The 19,922-nt window shown below is 47.9% G+C and overlaps 1 protein-coding gene across 3 annotated transcripts in view; it reads right to left on the reverse strand.

The window, feature by feature from the left end:
- The window catches only part of PMEPA1 (prostate transmembrane protein, androgen induced 1), a 91,575-nt gene that overhangs the window by 58,599 nt on the left and 13,054 nt on the right, over window positions 1–19,922 (reverse strand). The window contains exon 1 of one of the 3 annotated variants that reach the window (XM_086932518.1): window positions 18,589–19,264. The exons of 1 other annotated variant lie outside the window; for it this stretch is intronic. In XM_086932518.1, coding sequence (XP_086788644.1) covers window positions 18,589–18,691 — 103 coding nt within the window. In that variant the 5' untranslated portion in view covers window positions 18,692–19,264. Of the gene's footprint in view, window positions 1–18,588; window positions 19,265–19,922 lie in introns of those variants that run through there. One more of the 3 variants, XM_086932519.1, reaches the window with a different exon arrangement.

Below are 19,922 nucleotides of genomic sequence, written 5' to 3' on the forward strand. Positions count from 1 at the left end.
GGTCTCCTCAGATACAAATATCACAAAAGATACAAATAAAATATTAAATGATGTCTCTGTGCTAGGGTGAAGCCGGACTGAGCAGTCTTTGTCGATACAGAACAAATGACGACAACTAGTCGGATACCACAGGAGGGTTTTGCCAGGTGTGATAAGGGAGGAATAGAGAGAACCTGAGCCCTCCCTGCTGGCATGGGTCTACAGCTCTTCTGGAGTGGCCACCCAGGACAGCTTTGCTGGAGAGGAGTTTAGAAGATGCAGTGGTCAGCAATATAAATTGATGGTAACACGCGTAAAAGCACAAAGACAGATATTGCAAGTATCCACGAACAACAAAAGTTGTATAGTGCAGGTAGAATGATGGACTCCATACCTCAATCATATCAGAATCTTTCCTGAAATGTATCCAAAATTCCATTACGGAACCCTCCTGCCAGGAAGTTAACTTTGAGGAATGCACCGTAATATTTAGATAGACACCAGGATTTGGGGGTTAGAGAGGTGGAGAAATTAATTTCTCCAAGAGGTTACATTCCAGACCACCACTAATCTATAACAAGTTAGGGCAACGGGTAAAGTGGTAGGAGCTGCCGGCATGGAAAATGGTACAACGTGCAGAAGTGGCGAGATGAAGCTGGCATCCCTGTCCATGCCAATCAACAGGCCACAAGCTCCCAGGCAAGTAAAAATGTGTACTGCCTTAAAGTGTAAATCCTGAGCAGGAAGGGAGGTTCAAGAAGTACCGGCGGAAACCATAGAAGGGTTTATTGAAAGGGACGGAGCTGATTGGCTGTCCCCGCAAGTGCTGAAGGAGTATGCCTACTCAGATGGAAGGGATTACCCACACCTGACAAGAACGTAATGTCAGCCTATTGTTCTGTGAAGACAAAGTGCGTGGTACCCGCTGTGTGTATATCATTTGCTAATCTCTTTTTGGCAGCATTAAAGCCGTCACTTAAAATGTCATTTGTGGGAGGCAATTAAACGGTGCGCTCGAATATTAATGAAGTATTGTAACAAGCTTGCCAGGCAAGAACTTGAGTATTTCAAATGAAAGTGGGTGAGGTTTAACAGAGGAAAGTGGAGTTACTGCGCCTCTTCTCCCATATGGAAAATATGCAGAGGACCACCCGCGCCTAGTTCTATCAGTATGTGAGCCCAGACTGCAGCGCCAGTTTCATTTTTGAACTTGTCTCGAATGGACCCTGCACAGGGATCTGCAATGAACATATTCAACAAGTCTTGGGGATGGAATAGACCCACAAATTAACTAAAAGCAGATTGGTTCGCTAAATCTCTGCTGGGAGGTCAGAGAAAGAAAACAAGTATTGGCAAAGCCAACTGGTCTTGCTTTGCCAATGTTGAGCGAGCAGCACAATCAGCTACGCGAGATCCAAACTGGCCATGCTAAAAGTATAGAAAACAAAGAAAAATACTTGTTTACATACATTCAAGCTGGCCACAGCTTTGTGTTGTCATCTGCACTGCATTAACGACAATGCACGGTGAATCACACATTACAGTCGCCATCTTGAAAGTACAGAAAACTATATTCCAATTGTTTGCTATCATTTTAAAATGTCTTGTCACTGCTATTAACTTTGCAAAGGCTGCAGTGTTTGAAATCCTCCAACATTGGCAAAGACAATTGGAGCTACGACCATGGAGAGGAGCAACATTGGAATGTACAACCGACAACATCAAGGGCATCTGTCGCCTGGCAAGTGGCGAAGGAGCATTGGAAGGGGAAGAGACTGGTTAAGTAGAACATCCAGAGTATCACCAAGGCCATCATCCAGCACCTTGCGTGCTTTAGGGCAAGTCCCGGGAGAGGGTAAGAAGTCAAGCTAAAGATCGCATGTTTAAAACCAAGACATGCACTCCAATGGTGTGCAAAGTAATGCATTAAAAGAAAAGAAAAAAAAACAAACAACAAAATTAGTTGCATGGTGTCACTAGCGGAATGCTATACCCTGGCCAGTCAAAAGGCACGGTAAGCAAGTTTTGCTTCAGGGTAGGGACCAAGACGTACTGCAAGGCAGGACCCAATAAAAAAAAATGGGAACTGAGATTGACAAGAGAGCAATCTAATTGTGATTAAAAGCGGATTGTGTAGTAGTGTACACAATGGTGTCTGGGACAGACAGCTGGAGTCCTCAGTAAGTGATCCCGCAGTGGTAAATTAGTGTCTGGTTAACACTGTACCTTCACTTGCATAAAAAGTGTTACAAGAGGGACAGCAAAGGTTGTTGGATGATCCACAGGCACTTGTGTGCTCACCTCAACCCATTTACAGTATCTTCAGCTCCTGTAAGGAGCCTGTTGTGCTGTCTATGAGGCACCATCAGGGAAGTCCAGCAAATTACCACGTAAACCTGCAGTATTTTCAGCTCCTGGAAGCTCCGAGTTTACTAGAAGTCTCAAAGTCATCAAGGCCACAGTGCTCAAGCTAAGTTTAAAAGAACACAGTGAATTCGGAGAGTCTCAGCCCTGGGGAACATTGGGTGCACTAAATAAACAACCAAGTCGAATAATAAGAACTTGAAAATGACACATCCAGGAATGGAGCGTGTGTCCTTGGTGACATGGAGTCACCTGCTAGCCTTAAATCTAACAGCAAGCAGAGAGCAAATGGTTCCAGCACTTCAAACCCCCCCTTCCCACAGACAACACGCCCACCCACCCACCCATGGGTGCTTAGCCAGACAGAAAAGTGGCGAGAAATACTGCTTTGCCCGCGAAGATGGGATTACTGGCAGCCAGAGGAAGGAATTCGCGGTGGTGCAACCTCCTGCAATCAGACTGCTGCGCGCCAGGATGCGTCAAGGCAGAAAACAAGATTTTTCAGTCAGAGCGGCCCTTCTCCCTCCCAAAAACTGCTCCGCAGTGGCTCTGTCTGGCACTGTCCCGATGACGCAGGCTCCAAAGGCTTCGCTGCCGTCTCAGACACGCACAATGTCACATCCTGTTTGCCTCCTGATTACTCGTCTGGCAAACAATCATCATGGGTAAATTGTCATATTTATATAGTGTCTAATGGGACACTGTGCAAGTGTTTCCAATTTCCATCAGAGTCGCTGAAGCGTGGAGAGACAACATTGGAAAATGGCCACTGAGAAGCGGTGCCAAAGCCGGCTCATTCCTTTATCGAGTGCAACAGCACACCTCTCCCATCTGCCCCCATAGGATACATGGTCTGCCCCACCCACCGCCAGGGCACCAGTAGGAAGGGGCAGGGTTTCTGTACAGTGCTCCAAATTGATGTTCTTAGCACTATACATGGCATGAAGAAATTCCTCTGCAGAGGAACACAAGAAGGGACGACGACGACGTGACTGCCTTCAGTGGGAAAAGTTGATTTTACAAGTAGAAAAACTGCTTTTTCAGGGTGAACACCCCGCTCCAGTCTTTGGGGCCAACTAAAAGAATAGGTGCGTCTTGCTGCAAAAAGTTAAATACAAGATTAACATTTCGATGGTTCACAACATAAAACGAACAGCTCTTTTGCTCTTTTTTTTTTACTTCACAGCTTACAGATACTTGGAAACCTGGAACTGATGCCCACATGTGGTACTTAACGGGCTGAGCTACTTTACCAGCTTAATATCAGGGGTGTAGACATCAATGGGGTAGCAGGTGCTGTGGAGCAGGGGCCCAGCCCTCAGGCGCCTACTGAACCCCATTTATTGCATTCCTCTTATGCACACAGCCCCAGATGAGACCAGTCTATGTACGAATGAAGCGCTCAGCAACATCCGATCGGCCCCACTCTAGGCTCCCTTTGTACTTGTACCCTCGTTTCCTTTTTAAAACGCGTCCCTATCTTTCCGGGCACTCAGTCGCCTATGAATCAGACAGCCGGCTGCAGCGTCCACGAGCTACTGGGAGATAAGTAGGCCGCGCAGACACCAATAAATGAATCATGCTTTTCACAAGATCAAAACCTTAGGGCTCTTACAGACTCCAATTACAAAGTAAAATGAAACGAACAAAGGAACACTCGGTATGTTTGCCCCAAGTCATGCAAAGGTTGAATCATCGGTGTACAGAATTACTGAATACCAATTGAGTGTTTCCTCGTGGCATACACTTGCCCAACCAGCAAGGGGAGCGAATGGGCTGCTCGAGACCATTTTTTGGGTCTTTTTTAAATAGCTTTGTGTCTCAAAGGTTGACCTTTCAAAACACTTTTGCAGAAATGAAATTATAACTGTATTCATTCAGTTTCTACATCAAGTGTTCCAGCCTGGACTGGTTGTGAACCAGCAATCCTTATAGGACTGAAAATGCAGAATTTTGCGATTACAGCATAGTCTTGCATCAGGTGTCGTATGCATTACGTAAACCGTAGTCGCTTATTCCACCTATCTCATCCTCTGGCCAAATCAAAAGAGCTATGCTCCATGGCATGAAAAAACACAATGTTGACAAGGGAGCGAAGCGGGGAAATGAGTGTCGGGAAAGTCAACCAAAAGTAAGCAATGGGCAGGTTCCAAGCCCCTATCGGTTCGTGGTAAGCCAACAATATGTCTCGCAACAAGCGGGCCCAGAAACAGAGACATATTCAGGAGTCTGCCATTAAATGTTGGGAATTCACAGAGTGCCACATCAAGGTGAGCAACGTCAATGCTTTCAGCCAATCAGAAGGACTAGATATGCAACAGGGCAATCCATGATCCGGACGTGTACAGATGCGGAAAGCCCATGTAATGCAAGGGAGGCCAGTGCAACCCATTTACAGATACCTTTCAATAACTTCGAAATACGCAGAAAGGCTCCCTACCCTTCCTTAAATTAAGCTACTCAACGTAAAGGTTTAAACATAAAGGAAGCAAAAAGGTTAAAAAACATATCTTAAAATCTCTGTGCTTCAATAATTGTGGGCATGAACCACATACTGACTTTGCTCACACATACTGTATAAGAAAACACATTGCTTAAACGAGAACACAAATACACCCTTAAACAGGCAATTATTGTAACAAAGAGAAGAATAGGTACCCACTGAACTGTTAAACTTTCCTTTACCAAATGCAAGGCCTTTAATTCTGTTTCAAATCAACATTTTTTTGTTTATAGAGTTTTTCCACACTTTAACACTTAGTAAGAAGGCTATCAGACTCCAGACAGAATAGGAGTTAGGAACTTCAGTAAGCAGGGTGGTGTGCAGGGGCATACGCCTCATTGTGCTCAATTGAATCCAGAATTTACACAGGCCTAGTAAAAGGTGCCTAGCAGAGACAGGCGGCGGGCAAGTCCACTGTGACCAATGCATCAACATTTGGAGCACCTGGAGAGCCTGGGTTATGTAGTTTACGCATTTACACTGACACCCACTAAACACTTACCTCACATAAGCACGTTTTGGACTTCTCACATTCGGCTTTCTTGGTCTCAGCTGCTCTTAGAACTCAAAATTACTTCATTAAAACTTTTAGTGTGGACAGGCCATTAGAGAGGCATGGTGTTATTTTCATGAAAAGATATGCAGTGGAGGTTTCACACCATTGCATACATAATAGAGGTTGGTTATGCCCTCTTTACTCCCCATCAAAAGCCAAGCAACTGCGCGTCAGTGATTCAAGAAGCAACTTTGAAAACAAGGGCAACTGCATGTCAAAAAAAGCTAGACCCAACATTAAAGCCATAACAAGCCTAACCCTATCACGAAATATGTCGGAGCTACTGCACCACATGCCTCAGGAAAGGAGAGAGAGTGCTTGTGGCAACAACAGATTCATTTTAAAACAACAAGAAAAGTAAGGAGTGCTAATTCAGCAAAGGACGGGGAAATTGACACAGAAAGATACACTGCTGGCAAGAAATCAAAGTCTCCACCACTACTCTGCTTAGACTTAGCCACAAGGCGGCCACTTTAACATGAATCAAGCATTAGTTTTGCCCACAGCTCTTGTTTGGTTTCACTCCTAGACCAAGAGTCCTAAGAGAAAACACAGATTGCCATCGTTGGGGGATCTTAGCCAGCGCTACATCAAGGCCGCCACAGACAAAGAATTTACAACGCCACCACAAAGACCCATAAGAGGACACAGGATCACAAAAAACGGCCACACAAATACTTCGCTGCTGGGCGCAAATGGAGGGCAGACATTTTGACAGATCATGGCCTCGAACAAAAGGGTTTCATATAGTTACCAAAGGAACACGCTGCGAAAGGTTCAGTGTGATGGCCTGTCACCCAGATACAACGTGTGAAAGCACCAATCAATGGTGGTACTTCGGGGGTGGGGGGCATAGTCTTATCAGATCTAATAGGTTTTCAGTTTCTATGTGTAAATAGCACATCCAGCCCTCCTTCTTCTACTTGTAATACTGAATGTATTATGGTCTGCACAGGGCTAGAAATACAGACTGCAAAAATAACCATAGACATGGATGACGTTCTCTAGTCTGCATTGCGAGGGAGCTCACACGTTTCTGTTGCCCATGTGGGTACTGGATCACAATACTCCTGGTTTTTCACCATTTCAAAACACATTAGATCATCTACTCCGGTTAATTGGGTGCATCAAAACCGGTCTCCTCTAGGTCCAAATATCAGCTCTTGCTTTAGAGCAGAGTTTGGAGTCTGTCCAAGTATGGTCTTATGTTTCCAACTTTCACTTTCCACTCTGTGTGATCTTGTGCAAGCAACAAAATGCACCTGTGTGGTTTCTGTACCAATGGCTGTCTAGTTGCTCTCTCTTCCTACTCCATAGTAGACGTGGTCCCTAACGGTATGATCTTTTTAAAACAAATTCTGGTTGAGTCTAAGCTGCTTCCCCCAGGTTATTTACCAATCTTTCAGCAAAGTCAAATGGCACAGACAAGTCGCTTCTACACAGCAGAAAATGGCTGACTGGGAGATTTTGACATTTGCAGTCACGTAGGAGACTATGAAATGTGTGGAGGGCACTGACTACTGAAAGGCATGCGAGTCTGTCAACATGGGATCCCCTTCAAGCTGTCAAACAACTCTTCTCAAATTGCTAAGGTGATGCCTCACAATGCAAGTAGATACATTGTACCATTTGATCATTTAGAGAGACAAAGAAATGCAGAGCACCTGTCTTAAGAGTGATCAGTGTCTTTACTGTAGCAAGACAATAAAGGGGAACCACCACCCTTGTGGCAAAATTCACGAGGTTGCAAAATGTGGAGGGCAAAGTGGCATTGGGAGTCATAACATCTGACAGCGGTTTCAATCTTGAGGGACTGGCTGGAACCAAAAGGCACTATGTTGGAAGAATAGGATTTCAGAGATCGCTCTTTGAGGGTACAGGATGAAGCAGGCAGGTGGATTATTGGCACTGCCGTGCTCGTTATGAAAGATGGCATTGGAACGCACCAATAGCATACAGCTTTTTAAACAAGTCTTAAAAAGAGCCTTTCGATCATGTGCCAGGAATGCACCCCCACTGGGCGGAAGAAAAACAAGAAATGATTGATGAATATAGTCTGATACCCAAGTTCTTTTAACAATGAACCCTCGTTCTGAGACAGCTGAGCTTCCTGAAGACCCAATCGTGTTCAGTTCTTCCTGTACAAATTTGTGCTTATGTGGCGACTTAACCCCGCTGATGTTCCGTGATAGGATATACAGCTGCTGACCAGGATTGCTGCCATTGCCTTCAAAACACGATGTCCACAAGCTACTCCTCCACCTTATAGATTGTAACATACCATAGCCATAATTGTACTGCCAGACCAAGATATACATGTTTCTTTCACCACAAACACATTTGCTCCAAATCACATTGCCAGAAATACTGTCCCAAATGCACTGTAGGACAGGCCAATAGTCCCAATCCACCATCCCTCTGCAATCCATGTTCCAGCCACTCAAAGTGGGGAAGACCTTGCGGAACAGGTAAGCGGGGGTGGAGGGGGGATCATAACCATCCACCCTTTCCAGGCCTTCAAGGACCCACTGACATTTTTTATGTGATCTGTTCTCCAAATCTTCCACCCTTGACGACAGGGTGAGCTGCAATTCATGCCGAGTAATTCCCGAGGTCTTTGCTTCCACTGTCTTTTAGGGAGCCGACTGGGATGCTTCCACTACTCCCAGTCATGACCGAACAATGTCCATGTTTTTAACTGCTTACAGAGAACCACTTGGGTCTTAAGATGGGTAGCCTTCAGAGTCAATGAGTCGTTACGATAGTCCACTCTGTGTTTCAGAAGAAGATGATAGATATCCCCCAACGTTAGGGGCATCCTGGGCTAAACTAGCTGGTAGAGATCCAGAGAGGGATTGGGGAACCCTTCCCACAGCCTGATCCCAGGGTAAAGATGGTGTAGCTAGGGGTGCCACCCCCAGGGGAGAGCGATTTGTTGGTGTCAACTCAGTCCTACCATAGCTCATCTTCCACCTCTAGTGAGAGGACAGGGTCAATTACATCTTGATCGAACGCCGCTGATTTAAGGCCATCTGCTTGATCAACTGGTGGACCGCAACGCCTGCTCTTTCGTTGAGATGAGATAGTGAAAAGATCAGAGCACCCGGATGCCTTATTTGAAAGATCAGAACGATTGCTGCTGGCGGTAGAGGCCAATACTGATTGAGCATCCAGGACCTCGTTGCAACCACTGTCAGAAAGATCCGAAAAGGAGAAAAACGCCTCTTGGCCACCCTCCTCTGCTGCGGCTGGCTGTGAGCGGCCCAGGCAGAGAAGCTGGGGGACCTGGAGGGATTGTGGCATGGATTGCGGCAGAAAGATCAAGTGAGCCACTGAGGGCCCTACTTCGGAATGAGGAGAGTTGCCAGGAGCCATAAGCTCCTCGGGCAGATCCAGTTGGGGTAACGAAACGGAGATAAAGGCAGTCAGCTCCTTACTGCCAGATGTAACTTCTGTTGGGCCAGAAAGAGGAGATGCAGCTATCGGTGGATTGATCTTCCATATATCATTACCCAGCTCAATAGCCACAGCAGACACAGTCAAAAACAAATCCATTGTACGTTGTGAGCAGGGTAACAAACTGTCCCTGCCAGGTCCAGCTGGACATGTCACAGTGGTATCCCCTAATGCCTCCTCAATCGGGATTAACTCCCATGGTAGTTACAACAGGGAAATCCTCTGCCCTCTACAGGGTGTTTGTGGGAGGGCATGTGTCTACTATTCCCCCCCTTTTATCCCACTACAGATACTCATACTACCATCATCCAACTTGACATGTAACAAATACTTTTTTTTCCACCTTCGGGGAGGTGTCTGCTCCTGATCGACCCACCCCCTCCTTGGTCCAACCTTGGCAGGCATCCTGACCTGTATTCTGATTGCTAGTTGAGAAGCACCCCACAGTGGAACCAGAGACTTCCTCCCATTCAGGGCACACTGAAGCCTAAAGCCTTGCTTTCTAGCCAGCAACAATGCATCCAAAAGTCAAGCCGCCCCACGGGTAAACTGGCAATGTGGTGGCTGAAGAAAGAGCCCTGCCACAATGTAACCCCAGTTACCGGCAGATGCTGTCCTCCCCACTTTAAGTTGAAAATGAGAGTCCCTATGAGGCCGCCCACAGCCAACTTCCCCAAGGGCTGCGAGACCAAGGCTCCACGCTCCCTCGAAAACAAACATGCATCGATGAGCCACCAGCCACAGCTATTTTGGTCGACCGGGATCCAACAGTACTCTACGGTGCTCCGCCAGCTGAGCACCAACTGGAGCCAGTCACTGTGCCCGTTGCTGCCAAACACTATGCTCCAGGCTGGCGGCTGGTCTGCAGATCCAGAAACAGACAATCCTGAAACCACGTTCGCCCTCCAGATGGCAAGGTTTGTAGGCAGAGGGGGTCTAGGGTCACTGACACCTAACTGGGTTAGGCATGCATTCCGAAGTTGGATGCATTCAGGGAAGCCGGAACTCTACACCGACTCAACCGCGAGTTGCCATCTTCATTTTGAGGCACGGTTTGGCAGGTGGGTGTTTGCGACAAAGAACAGATCGGGTGGGGGGTCCCCTGGTTGGTGGCAACTATTCAGGAGGACAGGGACCGCTTTACTATCTGTGCCCTATATGGACCAAAAAACAACAACCCGAAGGGCCTCGATTTTCTTGTATCCGAGCGGCATCTTTGGGTTTCACCAACAACAAAAAAAGAGGGGGATACAGCACCTGGATTATTTATTTTCATTTTTGATTTGTATATAGCCCCACCTGAACTTCAAAGCATTTTCTTCAAAGAAAAAAATATCTCAAGAAAAGTCAGTGAATAAATATAATATTCATGCTAACTGCAGTAAAGTAGGACTCCTTATTGTGCATGAGTTATAAGCTGTAGGATATGTATTTACTGTGCATCGTGGTGTCTCTATTTTGGCTGATGGACACTTCAGAAGTCTTTGAGATTGTATAACCAACAAATGCTCTACAAAAAGGTGCACACCAGAAGTGCATAGTTTGCTAGAGAACTGTATGTCAAGAGTGAACATTGATTTCAAGTCTCTATAGGAACAACTGAACATGGACCTGATGCCTCTGTAGGAACACTTGAACACGGACTTGATGTCTTTACAGGAACATTGAACATGAATATGATGCCTGTTTATTACCATGAACATGTTCTCGAAGTAATTGTGCTAATGTAGGCCAATTCGGTATGGCCAGTAGATGGGGTATTTTGGAAGAATCATATGAACGTTGTAATTGTATTAATATGGCGCTTACTAGCCTAACAAGGCGTTGAAGCGCTTTTCAGCGTGTATCAGGCTATACTGGAACCAAAAAAAAACCTTTTGCTGTTGCAAACACTAAACAAATGCCTCAAAGTAGGGAAATGAAAGGTATGTAGGAAATAAATCTTCTAAGAACCTAGATTTGCTTAGCAGTGCCATGGTCTGTGAGTAATGTTCCCACCCAGGGAGACTACAGATCTGTCTCTTATAGTCACCACTTTTTTATGTTTTTTCCAGCAAGTGGTGTTTTTCCCCTCTTGCAGTTTGTTATGACATTCAGAACTGATGCAAACACAGATGGCATTCGACAGTGGTACACAATTAGGTAATGAGGGCAAGATTGTTTCTTGTGAAAAATACCATTTGAAAGTAATGCATGTTAATCTAAAGCATAGGTTAATTTGCACTGTCATGTATAATTACTACTGAGTTGCTACGGAAACAGTATAAACGAACAGAGGGCAAAGATGCCCAAAGTAGGTCCAGGATACTGGAGCCATGGCAGAAACTAACCACACTCAAAAAGACCTAAACATTATATATATATATATATATATATATATATATATATATAATACATATACATATACACACACACACGTATTGATTGTATGGAAGTGTGCTTCATGTGGATATCCTAAATGGATAGACCAACTTGAAGCCGGTGCTTGATTCAGACAGCTCGAAAGGAGATGGACACAAACTGTCCCAGGAGTACCCCATTTCAGTGTCACGTGACTTCTTCACAGAAAGGTGCACAAGAGGCGATACATGGAAGAAACGCCTGGCTTCCAGTGCTTCTTCCAGTGGGTTATTCTTGCGCAAGTACGGGGTAACTTAAGGTTGGGGACACTTCGATCCCCAAAAAGCAATTGCTGGGGCACCAGTAGTGCTATCAAGGTTCCTCTGTTTTGCAAGAGAGATATAAAGAGGAATGGGTACTTTGACTGTGTGGGGGCAGGGAGACAGTATCGTCTGCCTCCACCGAGCTGTCATGTCTAGCCTGGCATTGTCTTAGTGGCACAATGAGCCATTGGCAGATCGGGCAAACACCAGACTCGCCCCTTGACCTGCCTTGGCCCAGTCTGGCGCGGTTATCATGGCCGCCTGTGAGCTGGCAGGGCAGCAAGTCAGACAGCCCCTAGCAGTCAATGGGCCCGCCAGACCATTCAGCCTGAAACAAATGCCTCACTGTGCGGCTCTCTGTACTCCCCACCGGAGGAGGGGCGCTCAATTCCCCACACACAGGAATATATTATTGAGAATAAACACTCCTCTCCCCCACCCCAGTCACTTGTAAAGTTAATTATCTCAAAACGTATGGCTTTGGCTGGTTCATGGAGGCGCCGCCTCTTCGTGGGGTTAACCGTTCCCTAAATATATCGGGGCTTTCTGCATGGCGGTGGGTGACAGGAGTCTCGAACCCACCCACCTGGAGCTCTTCCGGCACCGCAGCGGTCTACCTCAGGACAGCTAACCAATAGGGAAACTTTCCAACGGTCGACGTCGGCTCTCCGGCTCGCGCCATTAACAAACACACCGAGGGCACCACTGCCGCCGAGCCGCGCCCGCTGTCCTCGCGCGGGAGGCGCGAGACGTCGTAAACGTGCCAGACACACTAGAGAGCATGTCACAGCCTGGCAACAAATAGAGATGTCGGGGTTTTCATGGAACAGGGCAGGCATGTTGATACAGCGGACGTTTTCCACCAGAAGGCCCTCGGTGCAGTTCAAGGATGCGTATTGTGGCTCAAAGATATTCATCTGAACTACTTTAGAAGGATGAAAGGCTGACAGGGCCAGTCAGGATTAGGTGAGGTCGAACGCCCATCTCTGTAGTGGACGTGTAACGATGGGGAAAAAACCAGGGGACAACAAGCCAGTGTCCAAGTGCTGTCAATTATGGCAGCTCTGACACCTCAATTCAAAGGAGGGAGGGGCTAATGTCTACCCAAATTATAACATTTAGTCTAACCGGGAGAATGGTGCGACCTCAAATCTCAGACTGCAGCAGTAAAAAAAAAAAAACGTCCTGGGTAATGTCCACGTTATCGAGTTTTTTAACATGGTCCTGCCAAAATATTGAATCCAGGTTATTAACTGTTAGTGTATCATGCAGAGAATTATAGATAGGAAACTACAGACTTACTATTCTTAACTCCACATCCCTGTACCTTGAAAATATACATATGCATACCTTCAAGGTACATGCATACCTTCAAGGTACATGAACATGGTGTTAAGAAGACTAAATCGATAGTTATAGTTCAGATGCAGTGGTAATTGCTACTCTGAATTGGTGGGACAACATTACGTAGCTCGATATTGTGGTGCACAACACAGGGGATCAGGTCTCCTGCTGCTGAGGTGCGTTTGTGCTATGCGCCACTTTGATGTGCCAAGGAACAAAATACTCGTCTGGGCGAGAAGTAGGGAGGGGTGGGGGGGGGGGGGGGGAAGGGGTGGCTTCGCTGAGGATGATCTCATTTGTCTGGTGTTGAAGTGAAAACTTTTATAAAATGCATTTGTGCACATCGAAACCAAAGATTTTAATTCCATGTGCGACACAAAACGAACGTCCCAAAAGAAAGCCTGGATTAAAGGACCCTGGTCTCTTTTACAGTACTATAAATCGCAGAATGCAGTTCATTTGCACCAAGCTAATAGAACCGCTATACGGACAACTGCAACCTTGAACATGAGCACTTAAGATCAGTATAAAAAAAAAGAGTAAAGCAATGTAATGTGCAAAGCTGAAGTAAAACAATACCTACATAAAGGAACAGTCATACAGTTGCAAACGCTACAAAAATACTTTGCACAGCAAATGAGTGAATGATGGCTGGTGGAAAAATATGTTTAAACAAAATGCTTGGTGCCCTGCAGGTTATATTTTATTGCTACCAACACACATTTCTGAATTTTGCTTTCCATTCGACTCATTTCCTGGCTAATGAAAAGTCAAGAACAGTTGCACATTTGAATATCTAGAAGTAGGGCTGGGAGAGTATGGAAACATTTCACAGAGGATGAAAGACCCCATTCATTCACTTTCCTACAAGCAGGTAAAACGCTGCTCAGCTTTGCCTGGACATGATTGGGGTTAAATGGAGTTTATGTCTGCCTGCAACACACAACCTACAGTTTTTGCATCGGAGTCCATACAATCCCTGCACTGTGCCCAGCAGATGGGATGCCAAAGGGGATTTTTGTTTAATGTGGGAGGGAAGGTGAATTAATTTATTGAGAAGAGGGGGAGCGGAGACCCCAAACCTCTCCTTCATGCTATCCAACTACGGTCGGTTGACGTGGGCAAGTGTTGGGCGAGATCCACTTGCCCAGGGCTAGTAAAAAAATGTTAACTAGGCTGGGGCAACTTTTGGCTCTCTTAAAATTACGGTCAGTGGAATTCAATGGTACAGACGTGGCTGCCAACAGACAGGCAAAAAAAAAAAAAAACATAACCCAGTCTATTGAGCTGGCTAACAGAACTCAGAAGCAAAATGCTAGGAAATAGGGGAAGGGGGGTGAGGGTCATGAAGGACACAAATTCTTTTGCGGGTGGTGTGTGAACATGTTTCAGCCACCTATTCAGATGATCCATGGCAACCTCTGTGTCAGTCAAAGAAAAGGTGGTGTGTTGAAGGAGTAAGATTACCTGTAGTGAGTTTAGATATTTCTGAGGAAAATATTACTTTAGAAAAAGAACCATTTCAAGGGATGCCTTGGTGTGACGCAGGGGCTGAGGGGGAAAGGGATGAAATGGAGGTAAGCAGGTCTACAGTGATCGACAGAGTCTAGGAAATGGCACAAAATCATAAACTAGAGTATGCAAAGATGTGCTGACTGGCAAACTCCACACAGTGCAGAAGAGCACTTGGTCAAAAGGGGGAATTTGCCCCCCAAGAGGCCTTTGAGGAGTCCCAAAGATATAGTGTGCATGTTTGATCCAACTGCCTTGGAGACCTGGACACTGTCAAATATCTGTCCTAAATGATTGCAGGTACTTTTGTATGTCAGTGACAATGTCATTTCAATACAAAGCGGAATAGGTTTGTCAATGCAGCTGCACATCTGCATAAGCTAGGAGTCCCACACCAACATCTGTCAAGCAGGCAGCTGTCTATTGAGACGCACTCTGTGTGGTGTCAAATTTACTCGTGGCTGGGCAGTGCCTGCTAACAGTTGCCATGACTGCTTGTGTCTGAGTTGTGGCAGCAGACAGGGGTAGGCTGGAGATTGCTTGTACTGTCTCCACGCAAAGAATCTAGAGACATGCAGGGACGACTGTTGTGGCACAAAATGCCATAAAGGGGCTTGAGTGTGTCACAGAAGGACCCCCTGCAGATAAATCACGGATGGCAGTGACATAGCGTGTGACAATAAGTTTAAAAAAAGACGAAAGAGACCATATTGAGTTCCACTAAACTGAAAGATTTGGAAAGGCATGCAATCCCCTAGACAGCGTCTACACAAAGCAATTCCGGATGTGGAGAGAGGCGCTGCGCTGCCTTGTGTGCAGGGAGTGGGAGAAAAGAACTTTCTATGCAGAGCAATCAGGGAGGGCATGTGAGCTGTGTAGTTTAGCAGGGATTCAAAAAATATATTGTATTAACTGCTCACTGTGGTCCACGTGTTTCTGGTCTTCCTCTATCAAGCCCCAAGCAGACAAATGTCCCACTGATGTAACGGTGTGAAGGTCGTCTTCTAAGAGAACAGTATATACTGTAATGTAAACTACCCAGGGTCCCCTGTTTTTGGCATAATGTATGCAGCATTCCAGGCTTGCAGGCGTTTGGTTTTGGTGCATATTACAAGATCACTCGTTTAATGTGAGAAGTAAACTACAGAACCTCTGACCGCAATCAATAAGCAACCAGTTCCCTCCACATAATTTGCTTCAGCAAACTGCAGTTTAAAGGCACTCAAAGCAATAGGTGTCACTTTTTTTCCCTTCTGAGTGGTACTCATTGTATCGGCCTTAAGAAGATGAAAAGCTGAGTGCTTGTCATTGGACTGCATGCCTTGTGCTTCGGGCTGCGCAAAGCCTCCAGCAGCAGACGGCCAGTGATCTGAACTATATTGTCAGCTACTTAAAGACACTCAAAAGTAGACAAGTTGAGACAAGCTGGTGACGTTGCAGTCGGCGACCTCTCTTAATGGCCCAGTGGTCGCCTATTACTCTGTACATCCATGCCGAACCACAACCAGGAAAAGGGTGGCACACCTGCCCTTAGGAGACCCTCCCCCTCTTATTAGCCCCTCGCATCCTGCCAGTTTCTTATGGACACTGACAAGCGCTTGTGCACGGGCGGCGCGCCTCCAGCAGTGTGCAGAGGGCAGCGGGTCAGTGACACCGTGTTTCCCAGAGCTGAAGAACGCTCTTATCTCACCACTTCAGTGAGTCACCTCTCGCTGCCCTGAGGCTGGCTGGCTAGACGCCGGCATCCCGGAGGAAGCGGCGACGGCTGCTGCTCGGGACTGTTTAGTCTGCACCTGGAGGGAGGCGAGCACTCGTGTTTCCTTGTAGGAGGAGGCGAGGCGCTACATAGCTTCTTAGCGCTCAAAGCTGCACACATTGAACGCGATGTTAGCGTTTTCTTCCCGTGGGGCACGGGATGTGGCACTATCCCAGTTAGGCTGAGGGTGGCACAGGGGCTGCTGGAGTGGGGAACAGAGCAGCAGCTCCACGCACAATTACCTTTATTTGGACGGACTTATTTCAGAACCTGGCTGGGAGGGGGGGGGGGGCTAACACCGGGTGAAGGAAGAAGGGCGTGCTGATCTGGGACAGGGACTGACTACTGACGAGCACCGGCTAGAGGGACTGCTGAATGGGAGTGAGAAGCGCAGCTCACCCGGGATAGGACCAAGAGTTATTAATAACTCGGGGTAAAGACCAAGAAGGACCCGGGAACCAGGCAGGACTAAAATGGCCAGCTATACCGGCATAGGAATACCAAGGACTGCTAACTTGAGGCCGGTATAAGAGGGCGGGGGTGGGATAGGACTTGCAGAACTACTAACTCGGGATATGAATGAAGGAGACTGGTGACACGTGTTAGGTTTAAGAGGAGAAGGTAACCCGAGAAAAGGAAAATGGGGTCTCTTTACTCGGGATAGATAGAATTTAGATGGGCAGCATGCTAATCCAAGATAAAACCTATGGCGCGGATGTTAACCCGGGATAAAACCACGAGGATATATGTATCACGGAATAGAATGGAGTGTGAAGCCCCCCCATCTATGAACCGGAGCTGCACACTGGACACCGAAGGGACTAAAATACACTATGCTGTGACAGGTTAAGAGAAACGGCTAACCAGAGACAAGACCGGAAAGCTGCTAGCACGGGCTATGTACATAATACCATAGACTTGATCCGTGATAGGACTTTAGAGGGCTGCTAAACCGAGACAGGGCCGGGAAATAAGGAGTACTATAGACTGATCCGTGATAGGGCCCGAATGGACTGCTAACCCAGATGTGAAAGCCCATTACAGCTAGGGGGGTAGTGGCACAGCCAACCCGAGACAGAAGACTGCTGCCATGGGATGCCTGTGCGAGAGAGCCCAGTCCAGGAACGGTGGCTGCATCTAGAGAGACCCCAAGCCTCTGAGGGAAGCAAGGAGCAGGAAGGTAGAACCCCTGCCCGGGCACGAGGCTTGATAGAAACTTGGGTGGCTGCTCCAAAGGGGTTTCGAACGAGGAAGTAGAAACACCCTGCATTTCTCTAAACAGAGATGTGGGTGAGGAGTAACTTAAAACAGAGCCCCAGAAGTAACCAGGACCTTGGCAGCAGTGACCAGCGACTACAACCCCCTCCCCAGGAAGTGGCCAGGGAGCCCCTTCCCTGCTGAAAGTGATTGGAACGCAAGTGACCCATCCGTAGAACGAATCCTACCAGCTAACCCCACGGTGAACCTGACCAATGACCCGGTGTCTGCCCCTCCCCCGCCCCCCATGGCTGTAAAAAGCACAGCTGTTAGCCGAGCCTGGGTCTGCCCAGGGAGGTGGAAGAAACGGCAGCCTCCCCCGCAGAGAGAAGCTCCAGCCAGCAGCATAAACATCCCCCCCCCCCCCCCCCCCCGATGGGAGCTCACAGGGCACTGACCTCGGAAAACACACAAAACGTGTTGAGAACCTGGGATGGAAATATGCTGGCACAAGGAAGGTGTCTTGGTGCGATGCTCAGTTCACATTTAAATGTGGAATGTCACTTAGAAGAGCTCAAACGTACTTTCCTAACAGGAACAAAAATCCAATTACTGAAAACTTCGTGTCAAACAACCAAACACGACGTCCCCTTCAGAGGTTCAGTTCAGGCGCACTTCCCTATATGTTTAAAGTTCCGCTTTCATAAAATTGTTTTCTGGGGCGTTTCTCCTGAAAATAGGTAAAGAACTTTCCTAACAGAACCTCCAAAAGCCATTTACCCACCAAAGGACTCAAACAGAGGCACCAAGAGCGCCACTAATGACTGTAAAGTAATTAGTTTTTCCAACTGTTTCACCAATTGCTGTACATCTGCGAGCAAGATTGTTTCTAAGAATTCAATGACCGTTTCCAACTTTGGGGTTACTAACCGGGGGTAAAACACCAGATTGTGTCCATGAGTCCCATAAGGCGCTTTCCCCACCAGGAGTGGAAGCAATCTGCCCCCCTCCTGCCCCCTTCCTTCCCCCGACAGCCATGTTTGTGCTCCCGAGCTCCGTGTACGCGCAGCGCCCCCATCCCAAGACACGGCTGCCTAAGAAACTGCTCGAGGAACATTTTAATAAGTCGGAAAGTTTTTCCAGGGCCAGAAGCCAAGAAGACCTGGAGCAGTACAGCCTTTCCCGATCTCCCCCATCCCCGGGTCCCAGAGGGAGGGCATCCGGACAGACAGACAGACAGACATTGATCGGTACTCACAGATCTCCATCCTCTGGAACAGCGAGCGCTTGCAGTTGCATGTGCAGGAGACATTGGGCTGAATGGCAGCGGCTGTGCTGTTCAGACCCATCAAGTTATACATTTACAAGGCGGCGAGGCGAGAAGTGGGGGGCTCGAGGCGCGGCGGAGGGGTCTCCGGAGCCCGGCAGCAGCCCATCGAGAGGGCGCCAGCCCCCTACATCACCGTCGGGCCGGGATCCAGCCCAGGAACCCGGCGGTCTCTCGGTCCAGTGTGGTGTAAAGTGCCGGCGCCGCCTCTGACTCGCCGTGTGCCCCTCGGCCGCCCTGGGTTCACTGTGCCCCCAAGTCCAGGGGGGGCAATGCGAAGGCTGCCCTTGACTCACTGCTCCCCCAGTCCTGGGGGGCAATGGCTCGGGCCGCCCTTGACTGCGCCCCGCAGACCGGGGGGACGGACAATAGGTTGGGGGTAGCCCCGGGTACACGCGTACCCCCCTCTGCCTCTGGGACTGAGGGAGCCCCGGCGAAAGCCGCCCCGATCCACCCCTTTGAGCTGGGGCACAGGGGGCAGCCTCTGCCGTCGCTGCTCTGCGTCCCTGTCCCGGCTCAGCCCGTCTTCGGCTCCTGCTTCCCCCTCATTCAAGTCCAAGGAGATTCAGCTTCATAGAAGGGGATGTGGAGGCAGACGGGCAGCCGTGACGTGCGAGACTTCCCGACCCCGCCCCCTCGCAGTCTACTGGTTCTCCAGCCTGTCAATCTCAGAGCCGGGTACCGGCTCTTAAAGGGGCCGCTGCCGCCCTTCAGAGAAGTAAACTTCTGCCTGGTCCGGGGAGGGGGGCGGGGGATCGCTGCAAATCTGGGGGGGGGGGGGGGGGGGGGGGGGGGGGGTCGGGCTGTCTAGTCTCTACCCCTTTGTTAAACTTTCAGGTTTAGGCAAAGAAGCCACTCAGTTCCCACACCCCCTGCTCCCCGGAGGATTTTCATGTAGCAGACACATTCCAATGACCGGGGGTGACTTTTCATGCAGAATGTGTACTTCCTTTTGAGCTGCAACATATAAAATGTCACGATTTTGCCTCTCAGTCTGGCTGCGGGTCTGAAATGTGGTAATATTGAAGAAAAATTGGTGCAACCCGGTCGCCGAGGGCACGTAGTTGTCATTAGTCGATTTACACGTACTCTATGCTTTGGAATCCGCGCAGAACCGGTACAGCAGATATTAATGATTATATCTACAATGACACCGCCAATCAGCACATCACAGGGGTTATACAATACAAAAAGTACAATATCACCCTCCAAATAGGCTACTTTAGAACTAATGACGTGATCCGTTAAGTATTGGCAACATAATG

This window comes from Lissotriton vulgaris, chromosome 7, assembly GCF_964263255.1.
Source record: "Lissotriton vulgaris chromosome 7, aLisVul1.2, whole genome shotgun sequence".
NCBI classification, from domain to species: Eukaryota; Metazoa; Chordata; class Amphibia; order Caudata; family Salamandridae; genus Lissotriton; species Lissotriton vulgaris.